Source organism: Eurytemora carolleeae, unplaced genomic scaffold (genome assembly GCF_000591075.1).
Source record: "Eurytemora carolleeae unplaced genomic scaffold, Eaff_2.0 scaffold86, whole genome shotgun sequence".
In the NCBI taxonomy this organism is placed as follows: Eukaryota; Metazoa; Arthropoda; class Copepoda; order Calanoida; family Temoridae; genus Eurytemora; species Eurytemora carolleeae.
Window position 1 is genome coordinate 65,802 of NW_019396290.1, and position 14,295 is coordinate 80,096.

Below are 14,295 nucleotides of genomic sequence, written 5' to 3' on the forward strand. Positions count from 1 at the left end.
CTACCTACCTACCTACCTACCTACCTACCTTCCTACCTACCTACCTACCTAACTGCCTACTTACCTACTAACCTACCTTCCCCCCACCTACCTACATACCTACTTATTTACCTACCTACTTACTTACCTATCTACTTAATTACTTACCTAACAACCTACCTACCTACCTACTTACTAACTTCCTACTTACTTACCTATCTATCTACCTACCTACCTACTTACCTACCTACCTACCTACTTACCTACCTACCTACCTACCTACCTAACTACCTGCCTACCTACCTACCTACCGACCTACCTACCTACCTACCGACCTACCTACCTACCTAAATATTTAAAATATATCAGATAGCGTGATGTATGTAATAGAACTGTGTATAGCTGTGAGAACGTAAAAACATCTTGGCAAAGCTTTTAAAAAAATACTTTAACGTCATAAGATTTGAAAACATTTTCTACAGGGCAGTCACGTTGCGCACGTGTGGGTAGGCCTCCATTATAAGTCTCCAAATCTAGAAAATATTATGATCTTGACCTTGAGAAAAGGCTTTACTGCATCAATGCCTTGCCACCTCAAATTGAAATTAAATATCTTTAATATATTATAATCTGTGTTCTACTAGTTTTCAAGACAGGGGACCAAAGGGATAAATATAATAAAAAATTTTATCTTAAAAAGTTTTATAATACATTTGTACGGGTTTTCAAGATTTAGTGATTAAATAAAAAGAATATTTTTATTTTGACATTGAGGCCTGTTCAGGCCTTCCTGACAACTTTGTTGTTAAGATTCCCCCTGGTTTCCCCTCCCCCTCTCTCTGCCAAGGCCTGGCTGGCCTCCGTCCTCTCTCGAGGCCGCTCAGCTGACTTTGACTGGAGGTCTGCTATCCGAGTACGCTCCTGACCAAGGAGGAGGCTGGTCATATATCAGAGCATTCTATCGATATCTACAATGCAGTCCGAGCACCCAGAGTACTAGTGCAGGCCCAACAGCACTTTGTCATGAAACTGGATAAGACTGAAATCTGGAGAGCGCTGAGTTACAAGTGACCCAACAACTAATTGTGATAGAACAAGCCTGGGCTTGTAGTACAAATTCAAGAGACGGGAAAATACTCAAACTCAGGGCTGGGAAAGAGAGCTGACATAAGTTAATACTCTGCAATAACTGAATACTCAGCAGTATGCATACAGAGGTACAGGTTGCACTGAAGTTTGTCATCTCCTTCCTTTACAACAAGCTTCCAAGGAGACGAGTAAATTTATTCGGAGAAGAACTTGAGAATGCGCTTAAGGAGAAGTTTCAGGGTCACTGGTACCCAGACAAACCTTTTAAAGGATCAGCTTACAGGTGCCTAAAAATCACTGATCCTGCTGATCCTGTGCTTAATAGAGCTGCAGCTGAAAGTGGAAATCCTTTGAGTGACATAATTGAAAATCTTCCTGCTGATCTTGCTGTGTGGATTGACCCTGGAGAAGTCAGCTACAGGATGGGAGAGAAAGGTTCTGTAAAAATCCTGTACAGTGAGAAGGATAGCGCATTGAACTTAGAAGATATAAATCCAGAGGTCCGTAGCTTCCTGTCATTTGATACCCTTGCAGCATCTCTGAATGGCCTAAGTCTTTCACAAAGCAGTTATGGAGGGTCTTCTCCACTCAGTGGGCCTGTTTCACCTCCGATCATTGCAACATCATCTCCACCAGTTGTAAACTATCCCCAGAATCCTTTCCAACCACGTCAACCGCCAGTTGTCTACACCGCTGCTTCTTTTGCTCAAACCAAATTTGGGAGCACCAAGCTGAAGACAAACAGCAAGAAGCCTAATAGAATGTCCCCAACTGAGTTCTCCAACTACATCAAACAACGAGCACTTCAGAAGTCTATCCAACAGCAGCAGGTTCAAGGGCAATATGTAGCTCCGGGTCACCAGAGCCCTGCACCTCCTACTAATGGTTTCCAGGATAAATTCTATGGGCAGAATGGGTTTTATTCAGGAAGTAACTCAACAAACTCCAATTTCAACTTTAACAATTCCCCCAAGTCTTTGACTAGTCCAAGTGGAGGAATCAATTCTAATGATTTCAATTTCGGGATGGGAGGATTATACAACCAGAACCAGCTCTCTCCAACACCAGGTTCAAACAACTTGAACCCATCTCCAACACCCGGTCTTAACTTGTCAGACTACTCTAACTTGTTCTCAGATTGGGACAACGAGACAGAGACAAATGCCTTCCTTCAGGATATCCTATGCTCTACGGGCACTGTACAGAAGCCTGGTGGACAGCTCTCAGGGTTTGAAGATTGGATATCCAGCTCTACACCCCTTGGATTCAATGCCAATCAGGATCAGGGCTTGGGACCAGATTCAAGATCTTCATCCACAAAAAGTATGGTGTCCGTTACTGACTCCCTGCCCACCCCGCCCTCCGCTAACGAGGGGTTCAGCCAGAGGGTCCTGGTCGCAAACTAGAGAATCCGATAGTCCAGGTTAATCAGTCAACCTTCACTAAAGTAACATTTGTGTAGTGGAACTTTCCTGTAGTCCAATCCTTTCACCGCAATTGGATCATGATATCTAGTGTCTGAATGTCAGAAAATATTTAACATGTTCTATAATATTTGAGGCTGGCAGGAGAAGCTCTCCTTCATTTGCCTTGATTTCTCCGGGGCAATCTCATTTCTGTCCAGAATGATATTTTATATTACTAATCTAAAAAATACTCTAGATACTCTACACATTTCTAGCTTTATTTCACATTTAAAATCTAAGGAAATATGCAGAAAAGCACATTATATAACTCACATTTACATAGAAACAGTTCAGTAGTCAATCAATAGATTTAAATTTTCATAAGATAACATAAAATTTAAAACTAGAACTATCAAGAAAAAAAATTATTTTGTATGTTTTTCTAATCTATATTTATATTTTGTAAATGTTTAAGGTTGTCGTATTGTTTTCCATCCTTTGAAATTCATCAATTATTCATAAATTTTCATGCCCAACTTGTTTTTTAAGTTTAGGATTCGATTTTTTTTGTTACCAAAGATCATTTTTTTCTCTAAAAAATTCAGTTAAAGTCAACATCTTGAGGCTCTAATTAAGCCATTTTTTAAAACTGATTTCCGGTGTTTTTTTTTTCGTTGGAGTTTCTAGTTTTTCCCATTCATTAATGTTTTGATATTTGTAATGTGTACTGTGTACATCGTGGAGGTTTCAATGTTGTTTAAATTTTCAAATGTTGATGTCAAAGTTGTAAATCCCAAAATCAAATAAGGCGAATAATAAGGTTCAACCAATTTTAGGGTTTTCTAACATTTCTTTTTCTGTTTGGATGCGTTGTTCACTTTTCCAAAGCGGTAAATATTTAATAGTTTTTTACAAGCAGGTTTGGCTATATTTAGGCAGTCGGGAAAGCATGAATGAAAAGGTTAAATTTATATCTTTTCCCTAACATTCAGGGGATTTATATAACACAGTTTTAACTTGTATTTAAAGCAAGGGTTGGATAAAATATAATTTCCTATTTCAGCTACATGAATAATCTGCCAAATATTTTTATGCTGCTTTAAATACTAATTTTTTCCTTTGAATGCTTGTCGTTTCATGCAGTTTATCAATATATTTTCTGTTAAAAGCTCTTTTTTCTTATATTTGGTAACAAGCTAGGTTATCTTAGTTTAAGAAAATACCTTTCATGTTTTTTCTTTTTCATAATTTTCGTCGGAAGGACAGCTCAACGCATCCTGTTTAATTCTGACGGATTTTAAAATTTTTAGTTTTTTTGTTTTGAAAATATTCTAAGGGGTGAGTCCACGGTATAAACAAAATTTTAGCACTTTTTAGAATTTTACCTAAAAACAAAGCTTGTTAAATTTTTTTCTTCTGAATCCTAAACTTTAATTGAAATGTTTTTTTTCTTCAAAAATGTTTTAACAATTGACCCTTTCTTTGAATGAATAGTTTTTTCAGTTCTCGACTTTTCCAAATTAAACATAGTCCACGACTTCAGAGCTCTTCAAATTCAATAGTCTTCATATAAATAAGTTAAGTTTTGAAAAGGTGACGGGGGATTTAATTTGAATGAAAAATTGACAAGTCTTCTTAACTAAATTTGTTTATACGAAAGACAACTGAATTTTGAACTAAAGAAATTGAAGGTGGCTTAAAACCGTGTAATTTATATACAGTCTTTCGTTTCGTAATAGTATTTATTTATAGCTGTTAAATTTCTTTAGACTTTTATTTAGATTTTATTTTTATACCTATTACCAACCCTTCCCCCCTTTTCCATTCCAATTTAACTTTATCGGATTTAACCATTTTGAATACGTTTTTTTACTCCTACTTCCACTCTTTTTTAAAAACAATTACATGATTGAATGCACAGAAAAAAAGTGTGATTTTTATTAAACGTTAGATATTTTTTTTACCTTTAAAAGTTTAGCAATATAAAAATTGTTTATAAATATATAAAGTTTACTGATTCTAATCCTTCTCATTGTTATCTTAATATTGTATACAGTATCATTTAATGCAAAAATCCTCAAAATGTAAAATCTGCAAAATCCTGTTTATTTTTCATCCAAGAGCAAAGTAAAGAATGATTGTGCGGCAAAAGTCTGGCCATTTTTCTCCAGATTTTCAGGACTTCTTTTGCGGATTTTCAGGACAAATATTTTTGCGGATTTTTCCAGGCCCGCCTCAAACCGTCGGCGGGCGGCGATATTGAAGCATTTGTTAAGCTTTTTTACCAACAAGAGGATACCAATATATATTTTTACTTTTGTAGTGTATGTATAATTGGAGTGATTAATCGTCACATCGTGACATTTTTAAACATCCTAAAATGTTTGATGAGTAAAGAAAGAATAACACTTTTGAAAATTTTGTATCTTATTCGTTAATGTTTTATGTATATTTAATATAAAATATAATTGAATAAACCATCATTTTATAAAACATTTTTACTGGTGATTTTTATATTTATTTTAGAGAAAGAGTATTTTTCGAAGATTCTAAATTTAAAAATATATTTAGTATTCTTTAGTTCTTTTTTTATATCTCTAAAACCAAGGTTAAAATCGACAAACTTGAAGTATATACTATTTATAGGTTTAACTTTTTTTAAAAAGGAATTCTTTGGTTTAGACTATAAGGTGCAGTAGGCGGGGGGGGGGGGAAGAATATATTTCTGCATATCAAAATTATAACAACAAAATATTCGTTTAAAAATAACTGATCTTTAACTTTTCTTGATTTACAAATAAATTTTTGTTGTCAAGTACTCCGCTAAAATTTACGAATTAGTTATTTTTGTTGCACCCAAAAAAAATCTGCTTAAAATGACTGTAGGCGTAAATTGAAGTGACCGTAAAATACTAAACTGCCTGCTTTAAACCTTTGATATCCTTTTTTTTTGGCTAAACATTGAGTGGAAACTCTACACTGTAGTTTACCAGCACTCAAATTGTCAATCCAACATTGCCAATATAGCAACGAAAGGTCAAACTTCTAGAGTCCCTTAAGATAATTACTAAAAACAAATTGTTTCCCTTTCTTATCCTGATAATGCACCCACGTGTGAAACAAATCTATTGTGTTCTCTTTAAAGTAAAAGAGTTCGGGGCAAATTGTTTGCATTGTTAAACATACTTTTATGCAGTTTTGCGGATATTGAGCAACATTTTGCACTTTCTAATCTTCCAACTTCAAATAAATCTAGATTTTGCAAGCTTTTTGCTTACTTCTTTTATAAAATTCGAGAAATCTGATTTGTATTTGATTTTATTATAAACAAAGTGGTTTTAATAGTATCTTGAAATGGTGTTATAGGTACTTTTCAAAAGGATTTTTCTCAAGTGGCAACTTCCCAGATGTGCAATTTACCAAACGGCAACTTCCTAAAGGTTAGGTTTATAGGCTCTCTGAGGCGCCGCAGGGTGCAATGGAGGCCGAGGGCTGCGGCTAGGATGGACTATTGGGGCCGAGCACTGTGGCTAGAACAGGCTGGGGGACGATTGCCCCGGCTAGGTCAGACTTGAGAAGTTTCTGCTCGGGAAATTGCACATTTGTACTTTACAGATCGAATGAGATATCCACATTTTTACCTTGAAAACTGATTATTTTTATCATTTAAAAAAAACTGCAGGATAATAATATTTTTTAGAGTGGGAAGATGGCTGATGCTCAAGTTATATAATTTCAAGAGATGTTAGATACTTTCCCAGAGGATTTTTCCCAAGAGTATTTTCTCATGTGGCAACTTCCCAGATGTGCAATTTCGCAAACGGCAACTTCCCAAAGGTTAGGCTTATAGGCCCTCTGAGGCGCCGCAGGGTGCAATGGAGGCCGAGGGCTGCGGCTAGGATGGACTATTGGGGCCGAGCACTGTGGCTAGAACAGGCTGGGGGACGATTGCCCCAGCTTTTACAGACTTGGGAAGTTGCCGCTTGGGAAATTGCACATTTGGGAAGTTGCCACTTGAGAAAATACTCTTGGGAAAAATCCTCTAGGAAAGTATCTAACATCTCTTGAAATTATATAACTTGAGCATCAGCCATCTTCTTACTCTAAAAAATATTATTATCCTACAGTTTTTTTTAAATGATTGAAAAAAATCAGTTTTCAAGGTAAAAATATGGATATCTCATTCGATCTGTAAAATACAAAGCTTTAAAGGGTTCCATTGTGCATCATACATTTCTTTTATTTTATTAACGACACGCTCCACTAACCAGATGGAACAGGTTAAATTTTCGCGTCATTACTGGTAGGACTTGGTGACCACGTAGCTCCCCTTTTTTGATTTTATGCACACGTAAGAGAGAAAACAAAGTTATTTGGTTACATACAATACAATACAATACAATACAATACAATACAATACAATACAATACAACAATACAATACAATACAATACAAAATACAATACAATACAATACAATACAATACAATACAATACAATACAATACAATACAATACAATACAATACAATACAATACAATACAATACAATACAATACATTACAATATAAGACTATGCAATACAATACAATACAATACATTACAATACAATACAATGCAATACAATACAATACAATTGTTACGCGAGCCATGCTGCGCTCATAAAGTCTATGTGATGCCCCTGTGAATCCCTGAGTTCTCCCTGAGGATCTGTACTGAACGTATTGTAAAAACTAGTTTTAGAAGCTGTTTCCAGACCGACTACGCATGCGCAAGTTTTCTGCGTGGAAGCGGGCAGATTCTACCTTAGTATATATTTGTTTTTCATGTAAAGATCGTCTATTATTAAACCGTGTGAAATTCTAGGATCACTGCGGTAATTATGCTTTATATTTATATGTATTGGTTCCATTCCACAGTTTTTTAATGCCTGAGTTGATTTATTGCTGTGTTTGTATGATTTATCACTCAATGCTTTTTCTGTGGGCTTATAAAAGATTATTTAGATTGAAGACTCGGAGAAATAAACGTTCGGAACCTTATTATTATCCTTTGTCATGGAGAGCGTTGAGAGAAGGAAGGCTTACAATCCTGTCCAGAGAAATACCACTCGGTACTTATAAAGATTTCATTAGGTCTTTAGGGAATTCGCTAAGTAGCGAAACATTCAATCGCAACCGGTTAACTAATTGAGATTGAGCAAAAAGTTTCTCGTTGCCGCTATATTGCCTGAATTGGAAAATATGCGGACTGACGTAGGAACGAGCTTACAAGGAAGCTTTATTAAACTGAGATCCTTCATTAGTCCTAACTCTTATCATTTATTAGATTTTATATCTAGTAAATTGAGGCGGGACGTCTAGTTGAATTTATAAACTGGATTTGTTTCTCATTGTCAGTATATTGGCCAAATTGGAAAAATATAGTGAAGGACCGAGTGAACAAAGTCTAAGTTATGAAATTGAATGTTGATGGAATGTTCATAATTGGATGATTGGATGAAAGCAGTTTACCTGAGATTTATGATCCACCGTCAGTACCTTCTTGGTCAATATCTTGAAGGGACGAACACTGGACTATACCAAGAGATTTAATTTATTGAGCTATTCTCTCACTGTTAGTGTATTTGCCAGATAGGAAAAATATATTAAGTGAGTGAGGAGAATAACTCTGCTTTGAGATTAATTGATAAATCCTGAATGTTGTTGATCATGGATAACAATTAATTGAGTCTAATTTATTGATCTATCTCTCATCCTTGATATATTTGCCAGTTCGGAAAAATATGTTAAATGACTGAGCGGGATAACTCTATTATTTGAGATTAACTTGATAATCCCTACATATCTTGGTAACCTGATGTGATAGGGCGATAAATTGTTGGATTTGGGCTTAATTTAACCTACTTAATATTCTATAAATGCCAGATTGGAAATTTATGGGGGAACGTGTTTAAGTGTGGTGAAATTTATTTGAGCTCATTTCCTAATTTGCCATGCGGGGCGCAGGGAGGAGAAGGTCTACGTCAGAGGGGGAGGGGGATAGACTGAGCAGTACCTTAAATTTACCTGAAGCCGCAAGATCTAACCGATTTGAGATTATTGATTCCAATAGATATGCGTCTACTCCTCAGATTAATGTTACGGGGTTTATTGATGATAACATTGAGAGCAGCAGGGGGACGCGGTTTGAATCAAGGGTACGCACTAGATCGCGGACTGCTTCAAACGCTATTGATGTAAAACTTAGAGATGATTTGTCCCGACTTAGAGATGATATAATTAAGTGGGGGGAATTGGCATGCTCTGTTCCACAGGCGATGAATGTTATTGAGGCTAATCATAGGACATTTTTGGGGAACATTGAGCTGAAAGTCTCAGAGGTTTTAGTAACTAAGGGGGATTTAGTATTGGTGGGAGAACTGGGGAATCTTAAGGATAGGTTGAACGGGATCCAGAAGAGAGCCTGGCAGATATCCAAGGACTACTCAGGAGTACACCCCCAGCAGGATGAAGGAGTACCAGTTCAGGAGGCTGGTGGTGAAAGAGATCAGGAGATAATGATGAGAAGTTGTGTTTTGGATTACGTGTTCCATAATGAGGAACCTATACAGAGGTCATCACCATACAGTGTTGTGTCTGCACCTATCTACAGGGGAGGAGAAGCTCTGATTGAATCCAGGAGTAGTGGAGCAGTGGTAGGACCGAGACCTGTAACATCAGGACTTGGATCTACTAAGCTAAATACATTGCATGGTTTACAGACGCACGACTCTATGAACAGGATTGAGGGGTCTGCGAGTCATGTTCAACCAGGGATCGTTCTCTCCAACCCAAGGCTAGATGTTGATCCGCAACCTGATGGGATCCGTCCTAGAAGTACAGGAATGGGTGGGTTAGGGTCTGTTCGATCGGACTCTGTCCTGCCTAGCCTAAACACTCCCAGAATTTTGCAACCTGAAGGAGTAACTACCCGGAGAGCTTTAGATCTGGATCTGAACGGATCTTTAGAAGAAGTAATATCAAGATTATCTGCAGAAGGATTGACAGCTGATAATCAACAGGGTCAGTGGGTGAGATTGATGAAGCAATGCCAGAGTATTGTTGAGGAGAAGATTAACAACCTCATCAGTGGGATGAAGAAATTATCCACAGCAGTGCATGGAGCGGAAGCCATGTATTTGGAGTTACAGGACAAGGTTGGGATCTTGGAGAACAGCAATTCCAAGATTTGGGAGAGACTGGATCAGGAGGATCAGAGGTTTATCAGGCTGGAGGCTAGTGTGCACAAACTGGATACTAAGTTGGATGAGAAGGTGGAGATGATCCAGGATTGGTTTGTACATATTTCTACTCAAGTACATACGGAGGTTCCCGCAGAGCTGGTTAATTCTATCCAAGAAGTGATTGCTTATAGTTCTCCAGGTCTAGCTAAGAACAGGATGAGAGAGGAGCTTGATGAGATCAGAGACTCGTTGGATTCTAGCAAGCATGTGACAGAGGGATTGAGAGGATTGGTAGTGGATTTGTCTGATCAGATAGTGAATAACTCCATGCAAAACATACTGAACGAGCCAAGAGTACAGGAGATGGATTCCAGATCTTTTGAATCCCATACCAGAGAAAGGGATCTTGTGAAGAAAAGTATTGAACGAGCTAGAAAACAACTCCAGCAGATTGTAGTTGCAGATTTAGGGATGAGTCCTGTGGATATATCCTTGGTGAAGAAGTACAAAACTGTTGATGTTCCAGCTGTACATTCAGCAGTAGGGAACATATAGAAATCTTTGCAGAAGTATGTGAAATTTCCTGGAGTAAGTTATGAGTACTGTGATGAAGTCAATGAATTTCTGGATTATGCGGAGAACTGGTGTTTGAAGGTAGAGGATTTATTATTATTATTATTATTATTATTAATATTATTATTGAACCTGTGTTGTATTCTCAGCGTGGCAAGACAAAGGGACTAGAAGAAGAAGAAAAACCAAGTGTTTCAACATTTTAATTGATCATTTTTCTTCTGAAAATTATGCATTATCATTTCAGAGTAAAACTTATTTCTAATTTAATTTAATTTAAAAATGGAGGCCAATCTATTTTTCCCTTTGTTAAGTTTAATTTCTAATTTAATGAATTTGGCTTGGGATATTTACTTTCTTGATTACATAGATAGTTCTGCCTTATAAATTATTTACGGCTAGTTACATGTTTGTTTAAGGCATTCTTCATGCACTATTCAATATTCAGGCCAGACCTTGCAATTTTAAATTATGCATGTTTTTTAATATTTGAAAAATTATTAAAGGAGAATTCAACGTATTTTCAAATGGTTCTATAAAGGGAGTGACTGGCAATGTAAGGTAGTTGAACTGATAATTGCAGCATTGAAGAGGTAATTTTTTAGGATTCATTTGAGACGTATCAGACGTTTTTTCGGTTCTTTTTGTTCCGCAAGAGCGCTAATTAAAATCCTCCTTCATTGTCCACTCTGGAGAGATGGTTTTGAGAATCGGTTTTTAAAAAATTATTCAATAACAATGACGAAAAATGCAACAAGAATTCTAAAGTTAACTTATTAGACGTTTAGGAACATATTTCTCAATAGAAATTTGTCAATAAATCAATGTTAAAATCAATTATTTCCTTTTCATTATTATATTGAATTTCTTAATCTTTACAAATTTGTCGCAGATTTCTTTAAGTTCTTCCAATGTCGTCTTGTCATAAAAAATTGAAGGAAATCTACAGAAAATGTTTGTGAACAATGAGGAGACATTAAAGAAACTAATAACTAAATAAAATTAGTTATTTTCGATGATAAGAGTTAATCTTTATTTTCTCAATCTGTTCCTAAACAATTTATTAGTTTACTGTCGATGTTTTGTTACATTTTTTGTGGTCATCATTGAATAATTTAAAAACAATCGATGCTCAAAATCATCCCTCCAAAATGGAAAATCTATGAGGATTTTAAAAATTAAATTTGCGCTCTTGTTGAACAAATATGCACCGTAAAAACGTTTCATAGGTCTCAATTGAGTCCTAAAAAATTACTCTACAATACTTCATTCTCAGTTAAACTACCATACATTGCCGGTCACTCCCTTTAAGACATATATTTACAACCCCATCATCCATATATTCGAGAAAGGATGCCAAAGATATCCTGGTATTGCTTCTTTTTTTTTGCTTATTTTTTTTTTTTTTTTAAGAATATTTAAAGTACTATTAGTTTAAAAATAAAAGAAAATACCATTATTAAGGTAAATTCTTTTATTTAAACTATTAAAGAACATTTATAAATTTCAAATCTAAGTAAATACTTTAAAAGTTTGCACTGCAAGATTACCTAGGTAATGCTCTGTAGAGGGGAAAACAAAATTCCAATATTAGGATAATTGTTTTTTACAAGATTGTTTTGTTTGTTATGATAGTACTGTATAGTTGTAATTAGAAAACAGTAGAATAATTAAGGTCGTTTTTCCTTGCTCCTTTTTTATAGAATGCCCCTAAGGATTTTTATACCCCTGTTTGACCAACATTATTACCCCATTAGCGGGATGTTAAGTTTCCTAATGTCCCTTGGGACATCTCAGACAATTATCAATAACGAATACAATTTTTTTCATAATAGGAATTATAAGAAATACGAGAATACACCAATATGCAACGTCGAAAAACAGAAATTATGAAAATATTATTTTAATTTTATCGATTTTTCAGACAGTAGTTTTTAAAATTTTAGAAACACCAAACACAGGTCAACTACCATACTTTGCCTGTCAGGCTGTCACCCCCTTGAAAGGTGTCCAGAGTATCCTTGTGAATGGTAATGCAACTCTCTTAATGATGGGCCAATAAAATAATTACTTAGACAGTCCTATTAGGATGAATTTTCAATGGTTGGATGGACTTTTATAGAATGATGAATGAATGAATGAATAAATGTCCCAGCAAGTTGATTGCATGGTGAACCATCATCTACTAGCACTGTACACTACAATCTATAATTCACGGATTTTCAAAAAAAAAACATTTTCTATAAAAAAAAATAAAATCAGATTATGCAATTTTAAACGCAAAATTTAAATTTTTAAAAATCCCCCCCTGTTTGTATAAAGTTCCCCTTATCGTTTCTTAAATGGCAAAACGTAGTTGGAAGAGTTTGGATTCAGCTTTCCTTTTCAAACCTTACATTTCCTAGGAAATTAGACGAGGCACGTAATAATACTTATTATTATATATTTATATATTATATAGTATAATGTCTAGAATTAGTAAAAAGTTTTCCTAATTAGAAATATTATTATTTTCTTTCAGAAGATTTGTACTTTTTACTTTTTTTTACAGAAAGGAACTAATTTTCTTTCAACCCCTGAATCGATGCAACCTGATGATGGAAAACTTAAATATTTGAAACTTTGGCTTTTATGGCACCTCCTTTTTACCTTCGTTTGACTAACATTACTGAACCTATATGATTCCCCCAATAGCGGGACGGTTAATTAACGTTGCTTGGTCAATTAAGTAAAATAACGACCCGCTCTGTGAAGTTTTCTTGAAAAATTATCGCATTTTTATCTGACCAGACAAAAAAAAAACAATATAGTTTCAGTATAAGTAAATATTTCCATTTACTGTTATAGCGCCGATATAAGGATTCATCTCTAATTGGATGATGAGATAGATAGAAAGATAGATTTCTATTGGTTCAGAATAGACACCAAACACATATCAAAAATTGGATCAGGCGCTAATGGACTCGGCATTTCCGGGAAAATTCCAGGAAATTAAAAAAATTCCTGGCCGATTTCCTTGACCAATTTTGCCTCCAAATTAAACCTCGCTACGCCCTGGATGTTTTGTATGTAAAATTGGTCTTTTGAACCCATAGTTTAAGTAAAATTTCCTTTACTCGCATGTATAGTATTGTAAATGATTAAAAATATCAAATGTCTTTCAGATTGCATAAAGTTCCTTTGGTTAGAAAGGTCATGTGTTCAAAATAATTGGTTAAAAAAGAGTTGTATATTGAATTGGGGTCATAAACTTTTCAATGTTTGAAAATCTTTGAAACAATGAAAATGTGCCATTTGACAATTTTAGAATCTGACCAGAGAGATAGGAACTTTTTTATATAATATCGTTAATGTTGAATACTTGATCTCGATATCTAATGTGGGTCCTTTAAATTGTGAAAGTTGCATGATCCGAGCAAAATCACAGTGGATTTCCAACGTGGGCGCTTTAAAATTTGAGGATCAATGCTTGATCCCTAAATTTAATTGAGAAGAATTCCAAAGGATTGCGAGAGATGACGATCAATGCTTGGCCCCGAGATTCACAGCACACAAGTGATGACTTGAAGTCTCTAAAAGTGGACTGAAGACACGACTTGAAAATTCCTTTGCAGTATCCCCCCCCCACACATCCTAGTTTTATTTAAATGATTTTGCCTTTTTTCCCTTCTCCAAAGAACTCTAAAAAAGACGACATTTAAAACTTGAATGATTAGTTTATAGAAAATAACAATATTTAGAGTATTGATGTAAAATAAAAATTATGTATTTCGTCGAAAACTATTAATTTATTGATAACTAGCTGAAGTGCCTGGCGTTGCCCGTGGAATACAATATTTTTAACCTATGTTACACCAACGTAATTATGGGGTCGCTTAAAAGAATTCTGCCAATTTGGCTGCAGCCGTTTGGCCAGCTATTGCTAACATAAAAATATATGTATATATATGTATATATATAAACTAACTCTATCATTCAATCAAAAAAAAACAGATAAATTTATATGTAAGAAATGCCTTACTCCAAT

At 35.2% G+C, this 14,295-nt stretch overlaps 1 protein-coding gene across 1 annotated transcript; it reads left to right on the top strand.

Moving 5' to 3' along the window:
* Positions 1-887: 887 nt before the first annotated feature.
* Positions 888-2,887, top strand: LOC111700245 (protein Tob1). The gene has a single exon (XM_023471118.1). The coding sequence runs from the start codon at positions 1,185-1,187 to the stop codon at positions 2,472-2,474; it is 1,290 nt and encodes a 429-aa protein (XP_023326886.1). The 5' UTR covers positions 888-1,184; the 3' UTR covers positions 2,475-2,887.
* The last annotated feature ends 11,408 nt before the right edge of the window (positions 2,888-14,295 follow it).

What these genes read in the sequence shown, in the direction of transcription:
- LOC111700245 (XM_023471118.1), top strand. Translation starts at nt 1,185, where the DNA reads ATGCATACAGAGGTACAGGTTGCACTGAAGTTTGTCATCTCCTTCCTT.